The sequence below is a fragment of the Zalophus californianus genome, chromosome 5 (genome assembly GCF_009762305.2).
Source record: "Zalophus californianus isolate mZalCal1 chromosome 5, mZalCal1.pri.v2, whole genome shotgun sequence".
Taxonomy (NCBI): domain Eukaryota; kingdom Metazoa; phylum Chordata; class Mammalia; order Carnivora; family Otariidae; genus Zalophus; species Zalophus californianus.
The window spans coordinates 44,451,420-44,470,412 of NC_045599.1; the positions used below are offsets into that span (position 1 = coordinate 44,451,420).

At 40.4% G+C, this 18,993-nt stretch overlaps 1 protein-coding gene across 9 annotated transcripts in view; it reads right to left on the bottom strand.

Moving 5' to 3' along the window:
• PDE4D (phosphodiesterase 4D) overlaps window positions 1-18,993 on the bottom strand; it is a 1,508,086-nt gene that overhangs the window by 498,236 nt on the left and 990,857 nt on the right. Inside the window, exon 1 of one of the 9 annotated variants that reach the window (XM_027605108.2) lies at window positions 16,496-16,510. The exons of 7 other annotated variants lie outside the window; for them this stretch is intronic. Coding sequence is in view for 1 of the 2 variants with exons in the window: in XM_027605104.2 (XP_027460905.1) it covers window positions 8,431-8,459 (29 nt within the window). In the remaining variant the exon portion in view is untranslated. Of the gene's footprint in view, window positions 1-8,430; window positions 8,475-16,495; window positions 16,511-18,993 lie in introns of those variants that run through there. One more of the 9 variants, XM_027605104.2, reaches the window with a different exon arrangement.

The following is an 18,993-nucleotide window of genomic DNA, read 5'->3' on the forward strand; positions in this document are numbered from 1 at the left end:
TCTCCTTAGTACTTATTACTATCCAAAATATAATACACTTTGCTTATTTTTCTTGCAAATTGTCTGTCTTCCTCTCCATTAGTTTTCTATTGCTGGTATGACAAATTACCACAAATACAGTGGTCTAACAATGAAAATTTATTATTTTATAGTTCTGTAGGTTGAAAGTCTAACACTCACTGGCCCAAAATCAAGACGTTGGCAGGACTGCACTCCTTTCTGGAGGCTCTAGGGAAAATCTGTGTCTTTTCTTTTGCCAGATTCTAGAGGTCACCCACACTCCTTGGCTCACGGGCCCCTTCCTCCATCCTCAAAGCCAGCGACACTGCATCCTTCTGACCTTCTGGTGTCATCACATCTTTTTCTTTCACTGTTACAAAAGAGTTTGTGCTTGTAAAGACTCAAGTGATTGGACTGGGCCCACCAGAATAACCCAGGACAATCTACATCTCAAGGTCTCAATCACATCTGCAGAGTCTCCTTTTCCATGTAAGACAACACATCCACAGGATCTGTCCATCAGGCAGTGAAATCTTTGTGGGGGCCATTATTCTGCCTACCGTACCCCCCACTGCAATGCAAGCTCCATGAGGTCATGACAATTTGTTTTGTTGTATCCTAAGCACTTAGAACAGCATCTTGCACATAGTATGTGCTCAATAAATCTTTTTTCAATGAATGCATGAATGAAATCCAGATTTCGTTGACAATGGGCACATATTTGAAGTGCTCTGCTAGAACACAGGCCTCCAGCTGCATTTGAAGAGTGTATCCCTTGAATTGAAGAGGCCTTATTAGCCCTCATTTGAAAAACAAGGTGAGCACTTTGTCCAATTCACAGAGTCAATATGATTTACACTGAAATGGTGTGAATATTCTTAAAGAGATGTAAAGGACTACCAGAATACTTTTTAAGTTGGTCTTAGTGTCCTTACCTAAAATATAAATTTCTGCAAGCTCAAAATATCAGCAATCCTGGTCGGAGGTTCTCTTTCCAGCTTTGGGAAGCCCCATCCAAAGAGGCTAAAAAAGATACTTGGGAAGACCTTACAGTGAGACTGTAACCTTCTTTGATCTCTCTTCCTGCTAGATAAGCCATCCTGAGGGCCACGCCCCCAGACCAAGTGCAGTGTACCTGGACCACCTTGGGAGGGGTGGGAGAGCAGGAGGTTATAGGGTATCTCCAAACCTCAGTCTACTCCAGGCTTTTGACCAATTTGGGCATATCAGTGAATTTCTCCAAGGCTCCTGTCCCTTACAGTCTATCATTCTCAGTCACATGTTACTAAAAGATGCTGGCAAATACAAAGGTACACTATCAACCTTATGTTTTATTTCCTTAAGACAGAACTAGGACATGATTTGTCCAACACACTGGCTTCAGGTAACACCAGTATCCAACCAATAACAGACTAAAGTTAATAACATGCCAGCAAATACTGGTAGAACTTTTTTGCTGATTTTTTCAAAAAGAACAGGTGGAACTCTTTCCATTTATTTGTAGAATACCTATGCAAAGAAATGAGTCTCTCTGACTTTATTGTCAGAGATTTCATTAAGTTAAAAAAAATCCAATATGCCTTTAAAAAATAGAGGTTGCCTGGAACTCACATGCTTATATTTACTAGAAGAGTGAAAATCAAAATGTTTAAGATAGAAACTTCTGTTGTTTCAAAAAAAAATCTGTGATGCTAAGATTAGAAAACATTTATTTTTTCTCCAGGATTGATGTAATTAAACATACTAAAGTAGGCCAAAACAGCAACAACAGCAAAACAGTCTTTTTTTTTTAAGATTTATTTATTTATTTTAGAGAGAAAAAGAGCACAAGCACAAGCAGGGGGAAGGGCAAAAGGAGAGGGAGAGACAGAATCAGACTCCCTGTTGAGCCTGACATGGGGCTTGATCTGAAGACCCGGAGATCATGACCTGAGCCAAAACTAAGAGTTGGATGCTTAACTGACTGAGCCACCCAGGCGCCCCCAACAGCAAAAAGATCTTAATATAAACATGGTTTACTTCTGTGGGTCTATGACTATATACAGATATCTCCAAACATTAGGATGTTTGGTGACAATCAGGCTAAACACTGTTAGTCAACGGGTATATGCATTGTAGTTAAAGCTCAACTGCTAAATGGTTAAAATAATCCAGTCATTCTCGAAATGGGGTCACTAGACCAGAGCCACCTGGGACTTGTTGGATGAACACAACTGGGGGCTCACCACAGACCTACAGGATCAGGAACTTTAGGGAAGGGGTCCACAGTGTGTGTTTCATTAGCCCGTCCCCCCCATTTGGATGCTCACTCAGGTCGGAGAAACCCTTGGCTGAAGTCACAATGAATGCCTTTCTATTTTATTCTAAAATGTTGTGTCTTACTGTTTGACACAGTAGTCTTGTTTGATGGTATGTGCAGAAAAGTAAAACTGCTTGTTAAACGGTGAAAATTGGAATAAACCATTAGCTGTTTGGGCTAAATTCTATCTAAATCGTGTGGGCAGATTATTTTGGAAGCTGAATATTTGAATCTGCTGAAAATATGATAGCACCTCCCACAATCCAAATCTAAAAGTCTCATTTACTCTTCAACAGTTAACAAAAATCGCTCATGCAAAAAAGCATTATATATTATATCAAGAAATTCTTTTTGGATATTAATAGAAATCTGGCATATTTTATTAGCATTCCTCTCTCGTTCTTTAGACATATTTTCCAGATTGACTTTCTCTCTCAACAAAAATCTAGGGGTGAAACATGAAAAAGCAAAACCAAACAAATAAACAAAATCCTATTTGTATACAACCCTATTTTAAAATCTTCAGAGTCTTCAAAAATACGGGTATTTTCCTTTGTGAGTTAAAATAAGCACAAAACACATGTATTGTGGTGTTTTTTGTTTTTTAAAGATTTAATTAACCAATTAATTAATTAGAGAGTGTGAGCAGAGGGAGGGGCGGAGGGAGAGGGAAAGAGAGCATCCCAAGCAGATTCTCTGCCCCCAAGTGCAGAGCCCCACTCGGGGCTTGATCCCACGATGCTGAGATAAATGACCTGAGCCGAAGAAATCAAGAGTGCGTTGCTTAGCCCACTGAGCCACCCAGGCGCCCCACAAACCACATATATTGTATTGTCTATCGTTCTATTTGAGTAACCAAAAGTGGCATTTTAGTTACATAACATTTGCTATAATAAAGGTGGAGCCGACCTGCTGAGAGAACCCAGAGCGCATAGCAGCTAATTCTTTCTGGAGAACCAGGGACAGCGGCCCAGAAGAGGCACTATTGAGCTGTTGGATGATGAGTTTCCAAGGTACAGAATGGGACTGAAGACTTTTTCCACAAAACGTGCGTGCACAAGAACACCCCGTCATGAAGTAGTGGGGTGAATCTGTCAGCGGTGGAGTTGGGCCAAGCTGGACTTCATGTGAGTTAAGGGTTTTTTTTTTTTTTTTGAAGGCAGCAAGCGGAGAGCCAATGAGAGTTTCTAGGCAGTGAATTTACGTAACACAATCTCTTGTTAGAGATTTGGGTTCTGAGCTCTGGACTGAATCTCACAGAATGTCGTCAGAGAATCCTGGCAACTTCTAACCTGACCAAAGACCAGGCCAGTGCAGGAGTGATGGAGATACAGGCAAGAACTTGAGAGGCATTTGAGCTGGGTGTGAATGTGATGGCCGGGAGAGGGGGGGCAAGGAGGAATTTTAAGCGTCTTATTAAGCATTTCTTAATATTAGGTGTGATGCTTATTTTTGCATTTGTTTTTCGTGCAAATTGTTGAAAGCTAAATAGGGCTTTTATGCTCAGATTGCAACTGGGAGGGGGGCGGAGTCCTCCTCTCATGTGTCCAGCTGGTTCAAATGATCGCTCTTCAAAATGACAGGAACAGGTGGAAAGTAGTAACACTGGGAGGCACAGCAGGTGTGGGGGAAGCATTACTTAACCAAGCACTTCCATGAGTGGAGCTTAGTGAGTCTTTGAAGTGGTGGAGTCCCTGGGGGCAGGGGCTGGTTAAATGTGCTGTCTCCTGAGGTATTTCCCCTGAAACTCTCTTGTCATTAGTCCAGGTATCTGGCCTGGGCATGAGATTTTTAAAAGTTCCCCAAATGATTTAAGGTGGGTGAGAAATATTGCTTGAAAATATAAGTGAAGGCTTTTTCAGTTAGATAATGTAGCTTTAAATTTTCATTCTGTTGATTTGCCTAATAATCTGTTGTGATGCTAATGAAACAAGAGTGTCATATATTGACCTCCTAGCGATGATGTAAAAGCAAATAGGATAATATGTGTGAAAGTACATTGAGCTGGTCTTTGTTTAGGGCCTATTATCAGCACCAGTGTTTCAAAAATTTCTTATGGGAGGTAAATACTTACATAAATCATTGGGAAAAATACAACAAAAGAGCATACTTTCTTCACTTTTATCTTTAACACATAGACTATAAACTTTTCATAAACACTATCTGCCACAGCTTATAATAAATATGTCCTTTTTACTGACATAAGATGAGTGGATATATTTTTTTTTTTTGGAAATTTTTTTTTTAAAGATTTTATTTATTTATTTGAGAGAGAGAATGAGAGAGAGAGAGCACATGAGAGGAGGGAGGGTCAGAGGGAGAAGCAGACTCCCTGCTGAGCAGGGAGCCTGATGCGGGACTTGATCCTGGAATTCCAGGATCATGACCTGAGCCGAAGGCAGTCGCTTAACCAACTGAGCCACCCAGGCGCCCAAGTGGATATATTTTTAAAAGGCATCAGAGAGGCTATAAATGCAAACTGAATATTAACACTCATCTTTGGGGGGTTTCACTTTTCTTTATAAAATCTTATAAATGACAGATCCCACAGATCCTATATTATCCTAACCTTGCATTGTCTGGGGCCGGGTTGTGCTGAAGAAACTGATCTCTTACAAGCCTTAAAGAATAGTGACCAAAACATACCAGCATGATAATCTGGGCAAAGATGTAACTACAATGCTCTTAAATAATTCAAATGCCTAAAACAAGGAATGGAAATATTTTTTTTAGGGTGCTGAGGGAAATATGATTTTAAAAATTATTTGAAGAAAGAAGCCATAGAGAAAAAACAGAAAACAATGTTGGGCGTCCAAGAAGAGAAGAAAAGAGAAGAGAAGAGAGAGAAGAGAAGAGAAAAGAAGAGAAGAGAAGAGAAGAGAAGAGAAGAGAAGAGAAGAGAAGAGAAGAGAAAAGAGAAATATAAGAGGCAATGTCAAAATACAGGGCTCAGTGGATTATATTTTAAAAATAATAAGGATGCAAAACAAAAGAATAGATCATGGTTTCTGGATGCGGAAATTGGAGTAATAGCAAGTACATTTTAAAATTTTTATCTGTAATCTGTGATTAGAAAAGAGAGTTCTTACCTACTCAAAGCTTTTCAACATGAATATTGGTACTTCCCAGGTCAGGATCCAATTCAGATCTCTCAACCCTGTGTATTTATAATATTTAACTCCTCCCACTTCTTCAACTCTCTTACATTTCAGCTTATATGGCTTATTTCTAAAGATTTTATCCACTTATTCCACTTGCAGTCTTTTAAAAAAGAATTTTTGGGAGCCTGGGTGGCTCAGTTGGTTAAGCAACTGCCTTCGGCTCAGGTCATGATCCTGGAGTCCTGGGATCGAGTCCCGCATCGGGCTCCCTGCTCAGCAGGGAGTCTGATCCTCCCTCTGACTCCCCCCTCTCGTGCTCTCTCTATCTATCTCATTCTCTCTCTCAAAATAAATAAATAAGATCTTTAAAAAAAAATTAAAAAAGAATTTTCTTTTCTTTTTGGTATGAGATTTACCATGTACCTACTGCAGTGAATGACGTTATGAAAAAAGACACATAATTCTGTAGTTCTGTATTCTCTGTAAATTAGCTCATCTAATTTGTTTACCACCACAAATCTGGGACATCCTATATGATGTAGGATCTCAGTTCTAAATATAATACTGCTCCATATATGACGTCCAATATATAGTTAGTATATGAACCACTGTTAGGTTGCAATAATTATCCACCCCCCAATTTAAACAAGCTTATCCTGAATGTGCAGAAGATTTAACATAGTTTATTGAATAGTTAAGTGTATATGTGTGTGTATGTGTATGTGCGCACGCACACACACACACACACACACACATACATATTTTATTGAATGGCTAAAGACAACGTCATGATAGAACATGAGGATGAACACCGTCCTGGCTGGAATAAAGCTTTTGTTAGTGAGAATAAGGGTTCTAGTGACCTGAATTATGACAAAGAGCTCAGGAAAAGAAAATGGGCCTGCAGAAGACACACTTTAACAGTTTTGACCAGCTCCCAACCTGTCCAGCTTTAATCTACATTATGTATGAGCAGGAATTTTGTATTTCAAATAGAATTATTAATCAGAAAATTAATTATGAATCAGAAGAGGTTTACATGTAGTACATCACAAGAGTAGGCTTAATCGTCTACTTAATAGACTAAAGTAATGCAGGTGTTAAAAAGAATTTATCATCAGAAATATTTCCTACGTGCTTCCCTACTTTTTCTAATTTGGTTACTTGCAAATGGTAAGATTTTACTATTCTAAATTTTGTTGAGGACGCTTGCTCTCATTATTCTGCAGGCTAGCAGAAATTTATGTGTTTTTGTATTAATTTGTGTGACAGGGCGCCTGGGTGGCTCAGTCGTTAAGCGTCTGCCTTCGGCTCAGGTCACGATCCCAGGGTCCTGGGATCGAGCCCCACATCGGGCTCCTTGCTCGGCAGGAAACCTGCTTCTCCCTCTCCCCCTCTCCCTGCTTGTGTTCCTTCTCTCGCTGTGTCTCTTTCTGTCAAATAAATAAATAAAATCTTTAAAAAAAATTTGTGTGACAACTTGTGGTTTCTCAAAAATAGCTTCAAAAGTTCCATCATTATGGAGAGAATTTTGGGTAAAAATTTAGAGTAATTAATAATTTATATGAGTTTTTTTTAAGTTTTTGACAGCCATTACTTGTACATGCAATTACTCAGTAAATAAGAGGCCCTCAAAGTCTTTTTCGACATGACAAAGCTTCTAACATTCAAATTTAAATATTTTATGTGAAAATGCACTGCTACATCATTATAAAACTAAGGACAGTTGTGTGATAACTGTAATTCCTCTTTCTCAAAATAAGAACATTTGTCTTGCTCTTTAGCTGTTATATTCACCCGTTCGTTTTCTAGTGTTGCTCACACCAAGCAACAAATCTACAGCAGAAGTATTTACAGTTTACTCTTAGAGGGAAATGATCTGTGATGTAAATGAGGATAGGCATATTTAAATTGGGCTGAGACCATTCCAGTTCTCTCCTATCTTCCACCGTTGAAATAAAATACCAACTGAAAGGTAATATATGTGGTTGGTTGGTAAGCATGTTTCACTGAGTAAACCAAACTGCTTCCTAGGATGTCTTGCAGAAAAATACCTCACTCTAAAATTCACTTAGCACTTAAAACTGGCAGCTAAAGTAGTGCCAAATCACTATGGGAGCAATCAAGGACATAAAGAAAGTTCTTTGGTTTAAGCTTCTCCATGATAAAGCATGGAAAGCATTTAGGAGGACGGAGCGGCCTAAGAGAGGAGCCCAGATTACTTGTGTTCCAGGCCTACATTGCATTTCCAACAGTTTGTCATGGGCAACCACAGAATACTCAGACTCAGCATGTCCATATGGAAGTGTCATTTCACTCTAGAACCTGTGAGCTCTCCTGCGCCCTTGGCTCAGTGAATAGCCCACAAGCTGATTGGGGTGTCTGCTTCCCCGTCACGTCCACACCTAATCAATCACCAGGTCCAGTGAATCTGCTTCCTGACTAGCTAATTTCTCAATCTTTTTATTCCTCCGCATCCTCACTTTGCTGCTGATCCAAGTGATGAATACTTGTCTGAATTATTACAACAGTGTCTCTACTGGTCTCCTTTCCTCCAGCACCATGCTTCCCCAATTCAGTCTCTACAGAGTGCAGCCCAAACCTACAACCTCAAAGGCTTTCCATTTTGTTGGATTAAAGTCCTGAATCCTTAGCATGGTTAGCAAGGCCTTTTTCCCCTCCCCCCTGCTTCCTTGTGTTCTTTGCCAGCTTCATCTCTCTCTCTCTCCAGAACCTGTGTAGTCACCACCTGCCCCCATCTCCACCAGACGGGGCTATGGTCAGCCACTTGAGAGCTCTAAGAACTCACTGCTTTAGTGCTTTGCGTATGCTCTTCTCAGTCTGCCCATGCTTCGTCTGGCTAGTTTCTACTCAGCCTGGAAATTCTAGCACATCTTCCACGAACTCTCTCTTCCTGACCACCCCACCCCCTTGCCCGTGCCTCAAGTCTAGGAGGGCTGCTCTCATAGCATCTGCCTCATCTGAAAGTACTAGACTTCAGTTATTGCTTGTTTACTCATGTAGCTTTACCTTTGGATCTTTGTCTTCACAAGGACCATGGCTGTGTCTGTCTTGCTCATTTGTCCAACCCTGTGCATTAGAGTGAGAAGTTCATGGCAGATGTTCCACAGACACTTGTGAAATGAACAAATCCGAATGGAGTTATGTACAAAGGCTTGAGAGTTCAGATGTCTGTTGATGCCCTTAGCTATCTGGTCAAAGTACTACAGGAAATAGTATGTGATAATTAGCTGTCCGCTTTTAAAAAGTTACCTCCCTGCTACAAAGTTTCACCACCCTGCCCCCTCTCCCCCCAATGCCCTCCCAAATCCAATAACTGGCTAGATTTAAATCTATTTGACTTCTCTCAGACTTGGTAAGAACTGTAGCAACCATTGTTATATTTAAGAAAATTAAATTACTAATATCGGTCTACCCATTTCTCCAAGAAAATGAAATTATTTCTCTACAGAATTAAAACACCATTTCCTTGAACTTGATGAAGCAGCCAATTTTCTATTGTGTTTCCTGCCTCAAAAAAGAATGTGTGTCTAGACATAATATTAGTGAAGTTTTTCATGAGATACACTTTCCACTAGAACAAACTCCATTATTCCTACACAACGACATAAATAGCTCACTGTACCTTTTTGCTTCTTAATTAAAAAAAAAGTGAAAGAAATTCTAACTCCTATCTCCAAACATAGAATTCTGCTTAAAAAACAAAGCAACAACAAAAAACCCACTCTGGATTATATATGGTTTCTCCAACTTTCTAAGTATTACCATACTGATTTTGAGAGGTGCTGTGGTATTCATTGTAGTAACAACTGTCAGACTTTAGCACACCTCAGAATCTCCTGCGGGTTTTTTTAAAACACAGGTTTCTGGGCACATGCCTTAGACCTGAGACGGAACCAGAAAATTTGCCTCTCTAACAAGTTCCCAAGTGACACCTACACAGCTGGCCTGGAGACCACACTTGGAGATGGAAATTACACAATCAACTCTCCTTTCCCTTTTTTAAAAATATTTGGTCATCGGTGTCTAAACCAGTTTTGCTGCCTAAAAATGTGAAACATGTACTCAGTGCTGAAACTTAACAGCACAAGGGCACATCACTTTCTTAAAAAGAAGCCTCTTTCTGCAAGCTTAAAAAATGCAATGGAAAAACAGCCTGAAGAAGGGACGTTTTACCTTCAACCACAAACATGTTTTGCCTCTGTTCTGATTTCTTTGTTCCGGTGCCAAGCTGGCACAAGGAACAGGTGCCATGGGTTTACTATGATGATAGTGTAGCCCTTGTAAGCCCCGGAACAAGGAGGGTCCACACATAAGCTCCTGCCAAGGAAGTTCTAGTTCCTTCTCTTGCTACCTAGATGGTGCTGCTCATTCTGAGTTCTCAGTGCCACAAAGGAAGGGGAAGATTTTCTTTTGATCCTGTCACACCCTCCCCCATTTATACCATTTTATAGCCTTAACTTACAGAAGCAATCTTAATCTTCTTTAAACGAGAGAACTAATTGTAAAGTCCACCAACAAAGTGGCACTTTGGAATCTCTTTGCTGCAAAGACTTTCCATTACCCCTGTTCCTCTGCACAATCACTGGCTGAGAAGAGCACGTTGAAAACCCTATCTTGAGCTGAGCTTGTTAGAAGGGTTATTTTTGTCTTACAGCTTTTGTATTTTAATCTTCTTAGAATTTCTTAGGAAGTTCTAATTCTCATCAGTTCTGGCATAAGCTGAGTCAAATAAAGGGTCTCAGAATTTCAAGAGCGATGCCCTTAGTAAGGACTGCTGAAGAAACCAGGCACACCATGCTGGGACCATTACAAGGCACTATGCCAGTTCCCATTCTTCTCAAAGGTTCTTGCAGACTGGGGACCTTTGCCTTGTTCACCGCTATATCCCTATGTTTTAAAATAATGCCCCCAAAATATAAAGGACTCAATACATAATATTTATTGCCTGACTGGCTCTCGCTATAAGCTTTACAGGTGGCACACAATAAAAATGAAGGAACTGTAGCATTACACTGAAATTCATGAATTAAATGTTACCAAAACTGAGATTGCTCCTACAAATGAAAAAAATGAACCAGAAGATAGGTTGTGTTTTATTTGTTTGTTTTTTAGAGAGGGAGAGAGAGATGGGGATGGGCAGAGGGAAAGGGAGAGGGAGAGAGAGAGAGAATCCTAAGCAGGTTCCACGCCCAGCACAGAGCCTGATGCCTGGCTTCATCTCACAACCCTGAGATCATGACCTGAGCCGCAATCAGGAGTCGTACACTTAACCAACTGAGCCACCCAGGTGCCCCAAAGATACCTTATTAGAATATAACCTCCTCTACCCCCCAGTCTACAAATATATCCATCACCAGACTTAGGGGCAAATGTTCAACATAAATACACATTTACATTTCAGGACTTAAATCCCTGGTTCTGTATTCGGGAATTACCCAAACTAGTAACACTTTCCCCCTACCCACTTTAAATTGTCTATCACTTTATAAATGGAAAGGAATTCCCCATGGGACACCCCCCCCCCCCACACACACACCCTTTATATAGGGAACACAGTTTTGGCTAAATCCTTTTCAATTGTGTAGCAAGAGCATATATTTAGTAGGCAGACAAATGTGACGGCCATTTCTCTTTAACACCAATGGTTTCCTCAAGGTTGCTTCCCCATTTTATAGTTATATCAGTTTATCTATCTTTTTCATTTTTTAAAATATTTTATTTATTTATTTGACAGAGAGAGACACAGCGAGAGAGGGAACACAAGCAGGGGGAATGGGAGAGGGAGAAGCAGGCTTCGCAATGAGCAGGGAGCCCGATGTGGGGCTCGATCCCAGGACCCTGGGATCATGACCTGAGCCAAAGGCAGATGCTTAACGACAGAGCCACCCAGGCGCCCCTCAGTTTATCTATCTTTACAGCCCCTTCTGTTGCAGCTAGCTACTCTCTAGACTCAGCCTATCTGCTCATGAAAGAATCCAGCCAGGGAGGAATCCATTACAAGAACTTTAGGTGCAACTAAGTCATGCCTCTCAGATATGGCCCTAGAGGTCAGCCTTGACTGCTGGCTCCTCAGTAATCTACTCTTCCACCCACGTTACTCATCCCCTGAGGTCTGTTTCACGGACACTAGACCCTGCGTCAAATGCCCAAATTAGGAGGGCCTTGCACCGTGAGGCTTTATTGCCCTTTCTAGCTTTGGATCTCCTGTAACCCAATACCTCCTAATCCAAGCCAGACTCTCTTGGGCCCTTTGGATACTCTTCCTCTAATGAGTCATAAGCCAGTTCTCCCAAGTCCCTTCTAGCACCTATGTTCGATTTTTTTTCTTCCAGGTTCTCATTTCTTTCCCAGTTCCTGTTGCTGAAATACCACTGAACCCCTCATGGGCACCCCAAATCCTGGCAAGTTACAGTGTTGCTGTCTTAAGTTCATTTTCAGGGCTGAAGGCATAGCAATGACTAGTCAGCACCCAACAAGCACACTGGACAGACAGGACAGAAATTGGGGTGGAAGGAGGCCAGAGATAAGGCCCTAGGTGCTAACACATATTTCCACAGAATAATACAATTGGTGAATTCTCATCTCCAGCAAGGACCAAATCGATGTACTATTTTAGCACTCCCGCAAGAATTCTCCTACGTCATTTCTGCAGAGTTTTATTTTATGGAAACGTTCCATGCTTTTTAACATACTATATCATCTCCTCATGCCAAGTAGTTTCACATTTTAAGAATTATAAAATGTACTCATCAAAAATTTTTGGCACCCCATGTGCTGTGTATTACATGCTTAGATATGTTTAAAAATCCTGAACAAATCTCTTTTGAGGTTCTATTTAAACTACAACCACCAGCACAGCAAAGTATGATAGAAACACAGAACGACTCACAGAAGACTAGCACCCGCCCCACAGGTACCATACTTTGAAATTTTGTTGAAATACTTTGAAAATCAGCTGTGGAGTATATAAGAACAAAGGCAAGCTAGCATATTTCCTTCTTCTGCACAACATTAAAGCCTCAGAAATGAAATGTCCAAACCTCTTCTAGAAATAAAAATCAATAGAGAAGAGCAGCCCAGAAAGCATTAATGCAATCAGTCTGCATGCTGCCAGCTAATTTACAATCCATGACAAGCAGAGCCAAGTGAGAGTTATTTACGTTTGTTCTTCTGGTATAATAGGAAGGATGAGAGTGAACAGGACCTGCTGAATCAGATCATGTTTGACTGAGGAGTGACAGAGGAGTTTTCTTCAATTAATTGCCAGCTGCATAACTTGAGCTAATACCAGCTGGGCTTTCGTCATGAAGTGACACAAAAATAAATTACTCTGTACTTGGGTGCTGGCTGTGATGCAGTTAATTCATCCATCCAAAGTTGGAGGAGGGGGAGGGGCAGTGGTGATGCTACCTGAATTTTATGAGCGTATTTTAGCAACTGTTTTAACAATGCTGAGTTCATATTAATTATCAAAGTGTCCAAATGTATCCATTTAGGCTCAAATTTGGATGAAGAGATTCTTAGAAGGGATGAACCAAAGAGGAGAGAAGTGGCCCGGTCAAGGTCATGTTGATTTCTTTCACCATTAGTGAAATCCATATTCACATTCAAGTCACATGGTCAAGGGCTGGAAAAGGCAAAAAGGGTTTTATTAAGGGATATCCTTATGGGGGAATCCTGAGGAGGGGAAAAGTGATGACTCGAGTGACGTAAAGAGATCCAGTATAAGGTTTAAAGAAGTCAAACGTCTGCTGGTACATTCAGAAGAGATTAACAGGCCCAGCTGCTGGGACTTTTCGAGCGAGGTGACTGTCCTGGTGGTCACAAGTCCATGTGTCTTCTGGCTGCCTCGCCACATTCCCGTCTGTCTGGATGGAAGAGTGCCCACCCACAAGCCAGACCTTTTCATTACGGGAAAGTTTCCGAGGTTCCATGTGTCAGGCAAACTTCGCTTACCCATCACTTCATGTAAACACCTCTTCTATGGAGATTTCTTACAGAAAAACCCACTTGAAAACGTCTAACCAAAGAAATGAAGGTCAGAAAACCAGAAGCTACATGGGAATCTAGGTATGGAATATACAGACATGAAAGAAGCTCTCCAAATGAGGAAGCAGTAGCAGCTTGACCTCTGAATTCTTTGCTGTCTGTTTGCTCCATCGGTTTTCAAAACTGTAGCCCTGGATATATAAACACAGTTCTAAACATTCACAGGCCTGCGGCATTTCAGCTTCACAACTGGGGCGTGCAGACCATAAATTCTGTGGTGGGAGGAGGGGAGGTCCAGAAATGGCCTGGCACTGGTCAGCACCCTTCACCAAAGAAAACTGGGCACAAGCAAGAGGCCACTGGCAGCCCACTCCTGGGTTTTCTCATTCATTGAAGTAGGATCCCAAGGATTGAATTACCCAGTTGACGCTAGTTCTACCCATGCCAGGGGGCAAGAGTGAGAAGACCGCCCAAGGCCATAGCTGTTTTGGATTTCGGCAGAACTGTTTGGTCTCGAGTGTGGTCATGAACACTCCCATTCTGACACGGAGTTTAGAGAAGGACTCGGGGACAACCCGCCCAGGGTTTGACTCTAACTCTGTCCGCAGGAGAGAAAAACCTAATTTGTGCGACTGATGAGAAATAGTCTTTGCTCCTGACGACACAGAACGGAAAGGGCAAGACAAGAAAACCAACGCTATTAGTTACATTCAGAGCAATGGAGAGCAATGCCTACAACCACCTAGCACCCTGTTCCATTAGCGGTTGGTTAGTCCGGGAGACTCTAAGCCATTAACTGAAAACTATCTTCACAGTGAGTCCTGGGGGAGGTGAGCTGTTAGCAAGCTGAATTAACAACTCCTTTTTCAACTGCCACATGTAATGGCAATGGGCGCCCTAAGTGTAACTCCCTTCCAAGCCAGCGATTTTTAGCAAGAATATCGGCGAAATTTCTAGGTATGAGTATCGCATGACATCGTTTCCCAAACATTAGCTTACCTCTTTCTTGTAACGTGAAACACTTTAGTTTTAATTTTCTAGCTCCCTCTACCTCACAACCAAATGTATAACTGGAAACAGAAAATTCTGATCATTCCTGTTTAAGAACTTTGTTTTGTTTCTGTAATCTTTACACAGAGCAGACGGAGATTCTTTTTCTGGAATAATACCTATACTTGGGATAAATGATACATACGGATGTATTAACAGACTCTCTGACTGAAACACAAACATATAGAGTTCATGAGACATGAATATACTCATCGCTTTCATTCAGGGCCTGATTATCTAATCAGTGATTCATTTTCTTCCCCATTTTTCCCCTTTGACGTTCTCTTTATCAAAAAAAGAAGTGAAAGAAATGGAAACTGCAAAAGGCATGTCCCTGGTTTGATGTTGGATAATATTTATACATTTTGTCTTTAAACCTAACAACATCCTGAGGGTAATATCCACTTACATGGAGATCAAGAGAAGCTCAGTGGCAGAGAGATGCGCCAAAACATCACTTCCTCCAAGGCTTACTTGATGGCATAACCTGATTTAAGAGATGCTCAGACACTTTTGCTTTATCCTATCATTCTTTTCAGAAGCTCTCCATTTACTTATCTTCCTTTTTAAACTGTGATTTCCTTGAAGATAGGACCTGCATCTTACTCAGCTTTTTACCCACAGAGCCCTGAACGGTGCCTCGCCCCTGGTAGGCCATCACATATGCCAGGAATAAGTGTAAGCCATGCAGCCCATAGGCAACAACACTGGATTTTCAATCTAGAAACGTCTGATTCCAACACCTACCAAGTAAAACCCACTGGAGTTTATCAGTTAATATTTGGCAGGAGAATAGGTATTGAGAAGAGTTTATCCAGTTTTATTCTGGATCGTTTACAACCAAAAAGTTCTCAAGACATAAATGTTGACAGAATTTGTGTGACCAGGTTAGCTGTGTTTGCTGAAACCATAGACAACTGGAAACTAAAGATTCAGAAAAGAGTCAGCTTCAAGGAAGGAACAGGAGTCTTCATTGAACATATGAATGAGCACTTACTTTGTTAAAATGTAGGCTGGCTTTTCCCCTGGATTACAGGGAAAATACTCCAACATCAATTTTACTTTGGAGAACTATATTCAGTAAAACCCTAAGTGTTCTCTGCATGAAAAATTCTAGTTTTTCCTTACTATACAAATTCACAATGTAAATATAATCACAATGGCATGTCCTTTCTCAGCATCATTTAAAAACACAAACCTTTGAAGAACAAGGATTTTGGCCAACTAAGTAAAACAGCTTTAAATCCCGTGAAAAGAAATTGCAGACACAAAACCTGAGAAGGATTTTCAGAGGTAGCTTCACTGATGGAGCATTATACCAGATTATATCAGCTTCCTTTCCAAACTCTGGGTCTCCCTCCTCCTGCCTGACTTGTAACTGATGTTAATAATACAAACATACTTACACTAAAAAGATGAACGATAGGTAGAAAACAGTTGTTTGGCTTAAAATGTAACCAATGTAACTAGGAGAAGGCCACCTTCACTTCAGTAATAGGCACAGTAGATACCTTGCCCTGGGCCCATAATACTATTAGAAACCCATGAAAATGTTTTCACTTCTTTAAAAAAAAATTGAACGTAATCCAGGTTATATTTGTTTTATACCAATGTAGTCGTAAAGTATAATTTTTAGTATTTTTTTAATGGAAGAAGAGGCCGACAAAGCCCAAGTGAATAGAACCCACAAAAGTCAAAATATGTTCCCCAGCTAGGCTACTTTTAATCTTAATAAATTTGTTATGGCATTATTATTTGTTGGAATTATTTCAGCCATTTATTTCTTCTCTCCACCATAAAAACCAACCCCTCAAAAAACAATGGAAATTCTTATTTACCGGATTGGATATGGACAGGATTTTAATGGATATCAGCCACAAATTCAATTCATCTGTGCCATGAAAGATTTCTTAGGATTTCCTAAGAAAGCCTTCGCTTTCCCTATCTCACATCTTGTACCTGGAAGGCAACAATTTAGAAATAATCCCAATTTCAGAGGAATAAATAAAGACGAACTGCGAGAGCACTGTACCTTATTTTTTGTGGTTATTACAATGCATCTCTGCATACTTGTCATGCATCCTCCCTTTCCTCTGTTCTGTTAGAGAATCACACTCCAAAGGATGGGGTGGACCTCTGTGATGGGGTACACAGAGGCCTGGTCAGTCACATGACTGATTCAAGCCTGGCACTTAATCCATTTCAAGTCAGCTCTGAGTCTCCTCTGGACTCATTGCAAAATATATGCTCTCATGCCACTGGAATTTCTCCAGGAAGAATTACACCTGGTGTTGCCTCAGCTCTCTTCACCACCACATGGGGAAAGCCTGAGAAAGACCGTAATGCAGAGAGGGACAGAGAAAGACAGAGATTGATATCCTCATCACATCTCAAGAGCACCTGGAACAAGCCCTGCACCCACGAAAATCAGCTGCACTCCTTGGATTTCCCAGTTTCAAGATCCCATAAACTGCCTTTCTATTTGCTGAAATCAGTTTAAATTTAGTTTCTATTGCTTGCAAATAATGGGGGGGGGGAAACTCTGATGAATATACTATTTCACCACATGGATCATTTTTTCAGTATTAAGGAATGTAATAGAAATCCTGATGAGATGCAAATCTACTCCGCTTAGCCCTCTCTTTGCTGCCTTTGTATTTGGTCGACAATAAGAGAATACAATTGTTTGTTGTTGCACAATTGGGGCAAATTCATTAACTCATTCATAAATCCAGCAGATGCTCACTGCACACCTATTATGTGTCAGGTAACCAATGAAGATTCATAATTTAACAGAACACACAAATGGTCTCCTTTCATAAAGTTTACAATCTTATGGAAAGGAGTCAACACTTAAAGAGAGAGACCACATATAGATGAGGGATAGCTGTATGTGGTAGAGAGAAAAGTAATGCAGGAAAGAGAATACAGAGTGTCTGGGTTTGATGATGGGTTTTGTTTTGTTGTTGTTAAGATTTTATTTTATTTATTTGAGAGAGAGAGTGAGAGACCACAAGAGGGGGCAGGTTCAGAGGGAGAAGCAGGCTCCTTACTGAGCAGGGAGCCTGATGCGGGACTCAATCCCGGGACTCCGGGATCATGACCTGAGCCGAAGGCAGTCGCTTAACCAACTGAGCCACCCAGGCACCCCTGTTTTGTTGGTTTTTAAATAGTCAGGGAAGGTCTCATTAAGGAATTGATACTTGAGCAAAGACCTAAAGAAAGGGAGTTAGTTCTTCACTCAGGAAGGTATGGGTCCTGGAACAAAATATAGTAAGATTCAACTCAGTAGGGTGGATGGCAAATTTTCCTTACAGGAGTTGACCTATTTACGCAAGAGAGAGCCTCCCATTGATGGCCCACTAGAAACTTTTGCTGCGAGCTCTCTGAGGGAAACCAGCGTATTTGTTTTATTTCACTGGGCAAACACAAGTATGGGTTAGGGATGACTGTATGTTCCATGAATCATTGTTATTTTCAGTGTGCACTCTCAGGCGTAAAGGCTGTGATGTGAATTGCTGACTAATTTTATAAAGCACCTGGGGCTCCTCAGGGCAAAGGCACTATGTCAATACCAACATTAAACAAATAGCAATAATTGGCCAAATCCTCGGGTGGTGTAAGGCAAATAAAATATGTTCCCTCTTGGAAGCTCATGACGTCTGCCAGGTTTACCACTCCGCAACCTGGATTAAGCAAGAAAGAGGCAAAGGATTTTTAGAGAGCCACTTTTGCTACCATTGTAACCGGCTTCCAAACAACCGCTGTGAAATGTTGAGTATTTAACAGCAAATTAAAACTGAGTATGTTTTTTATTTCACTATCACAATAACGTACTGAATAACCACTTGAAATATTAGGCCTTTTCATTTTCCAGGCAATTTCACTATTAGTCAGAAATAAGAATAGAGCAATATTCATTAGATAAAAGCAGAACCAATTTCCAAGCTCCAATTTTTAGAGCACATACAAATCTCTACTTAGCAAAAGCACTTTTTAAAGCATTGCATCTCTTACAATTTCTCATTATGAATTTTGATTAAAGAAAATTTCCAAAACCAAGAACAGCTGGTAGGGTTCTAAATTATAGATGAAACTCTAAAAATGTATATAACATATTAACAAGATGTCTTTGTGTTTCTAAGAATTCTATAAGGAAACGTACCTAATTTTAGTACAATTCTTTACTCACTCTACCCTACTCCACACAAAAATAGGCATGCATAAATGAGAAAAGGCAGTATATATATATACAATTTATAAAGAAATTATCAGGATTTGAATTTTAACTTAACAAGGGATAGCTCAGAATAACTTGATTTTACTTTAACTCTGAAGTTCAATGGGAAAAAAAAGCCTGATCATTTTCTCAAAGTTATTAAACTATCATTGCTCTTAGAATTATGAGACAATTTTTTTCTGAAGGATTTTAGGATTAATCTAGTATGACTTTTATTTCACAGATGAAGAGACTACATCTCAGAAGGGTCACCTCTGTAGGAATATAAAAATCAATTATCATACCTTGAG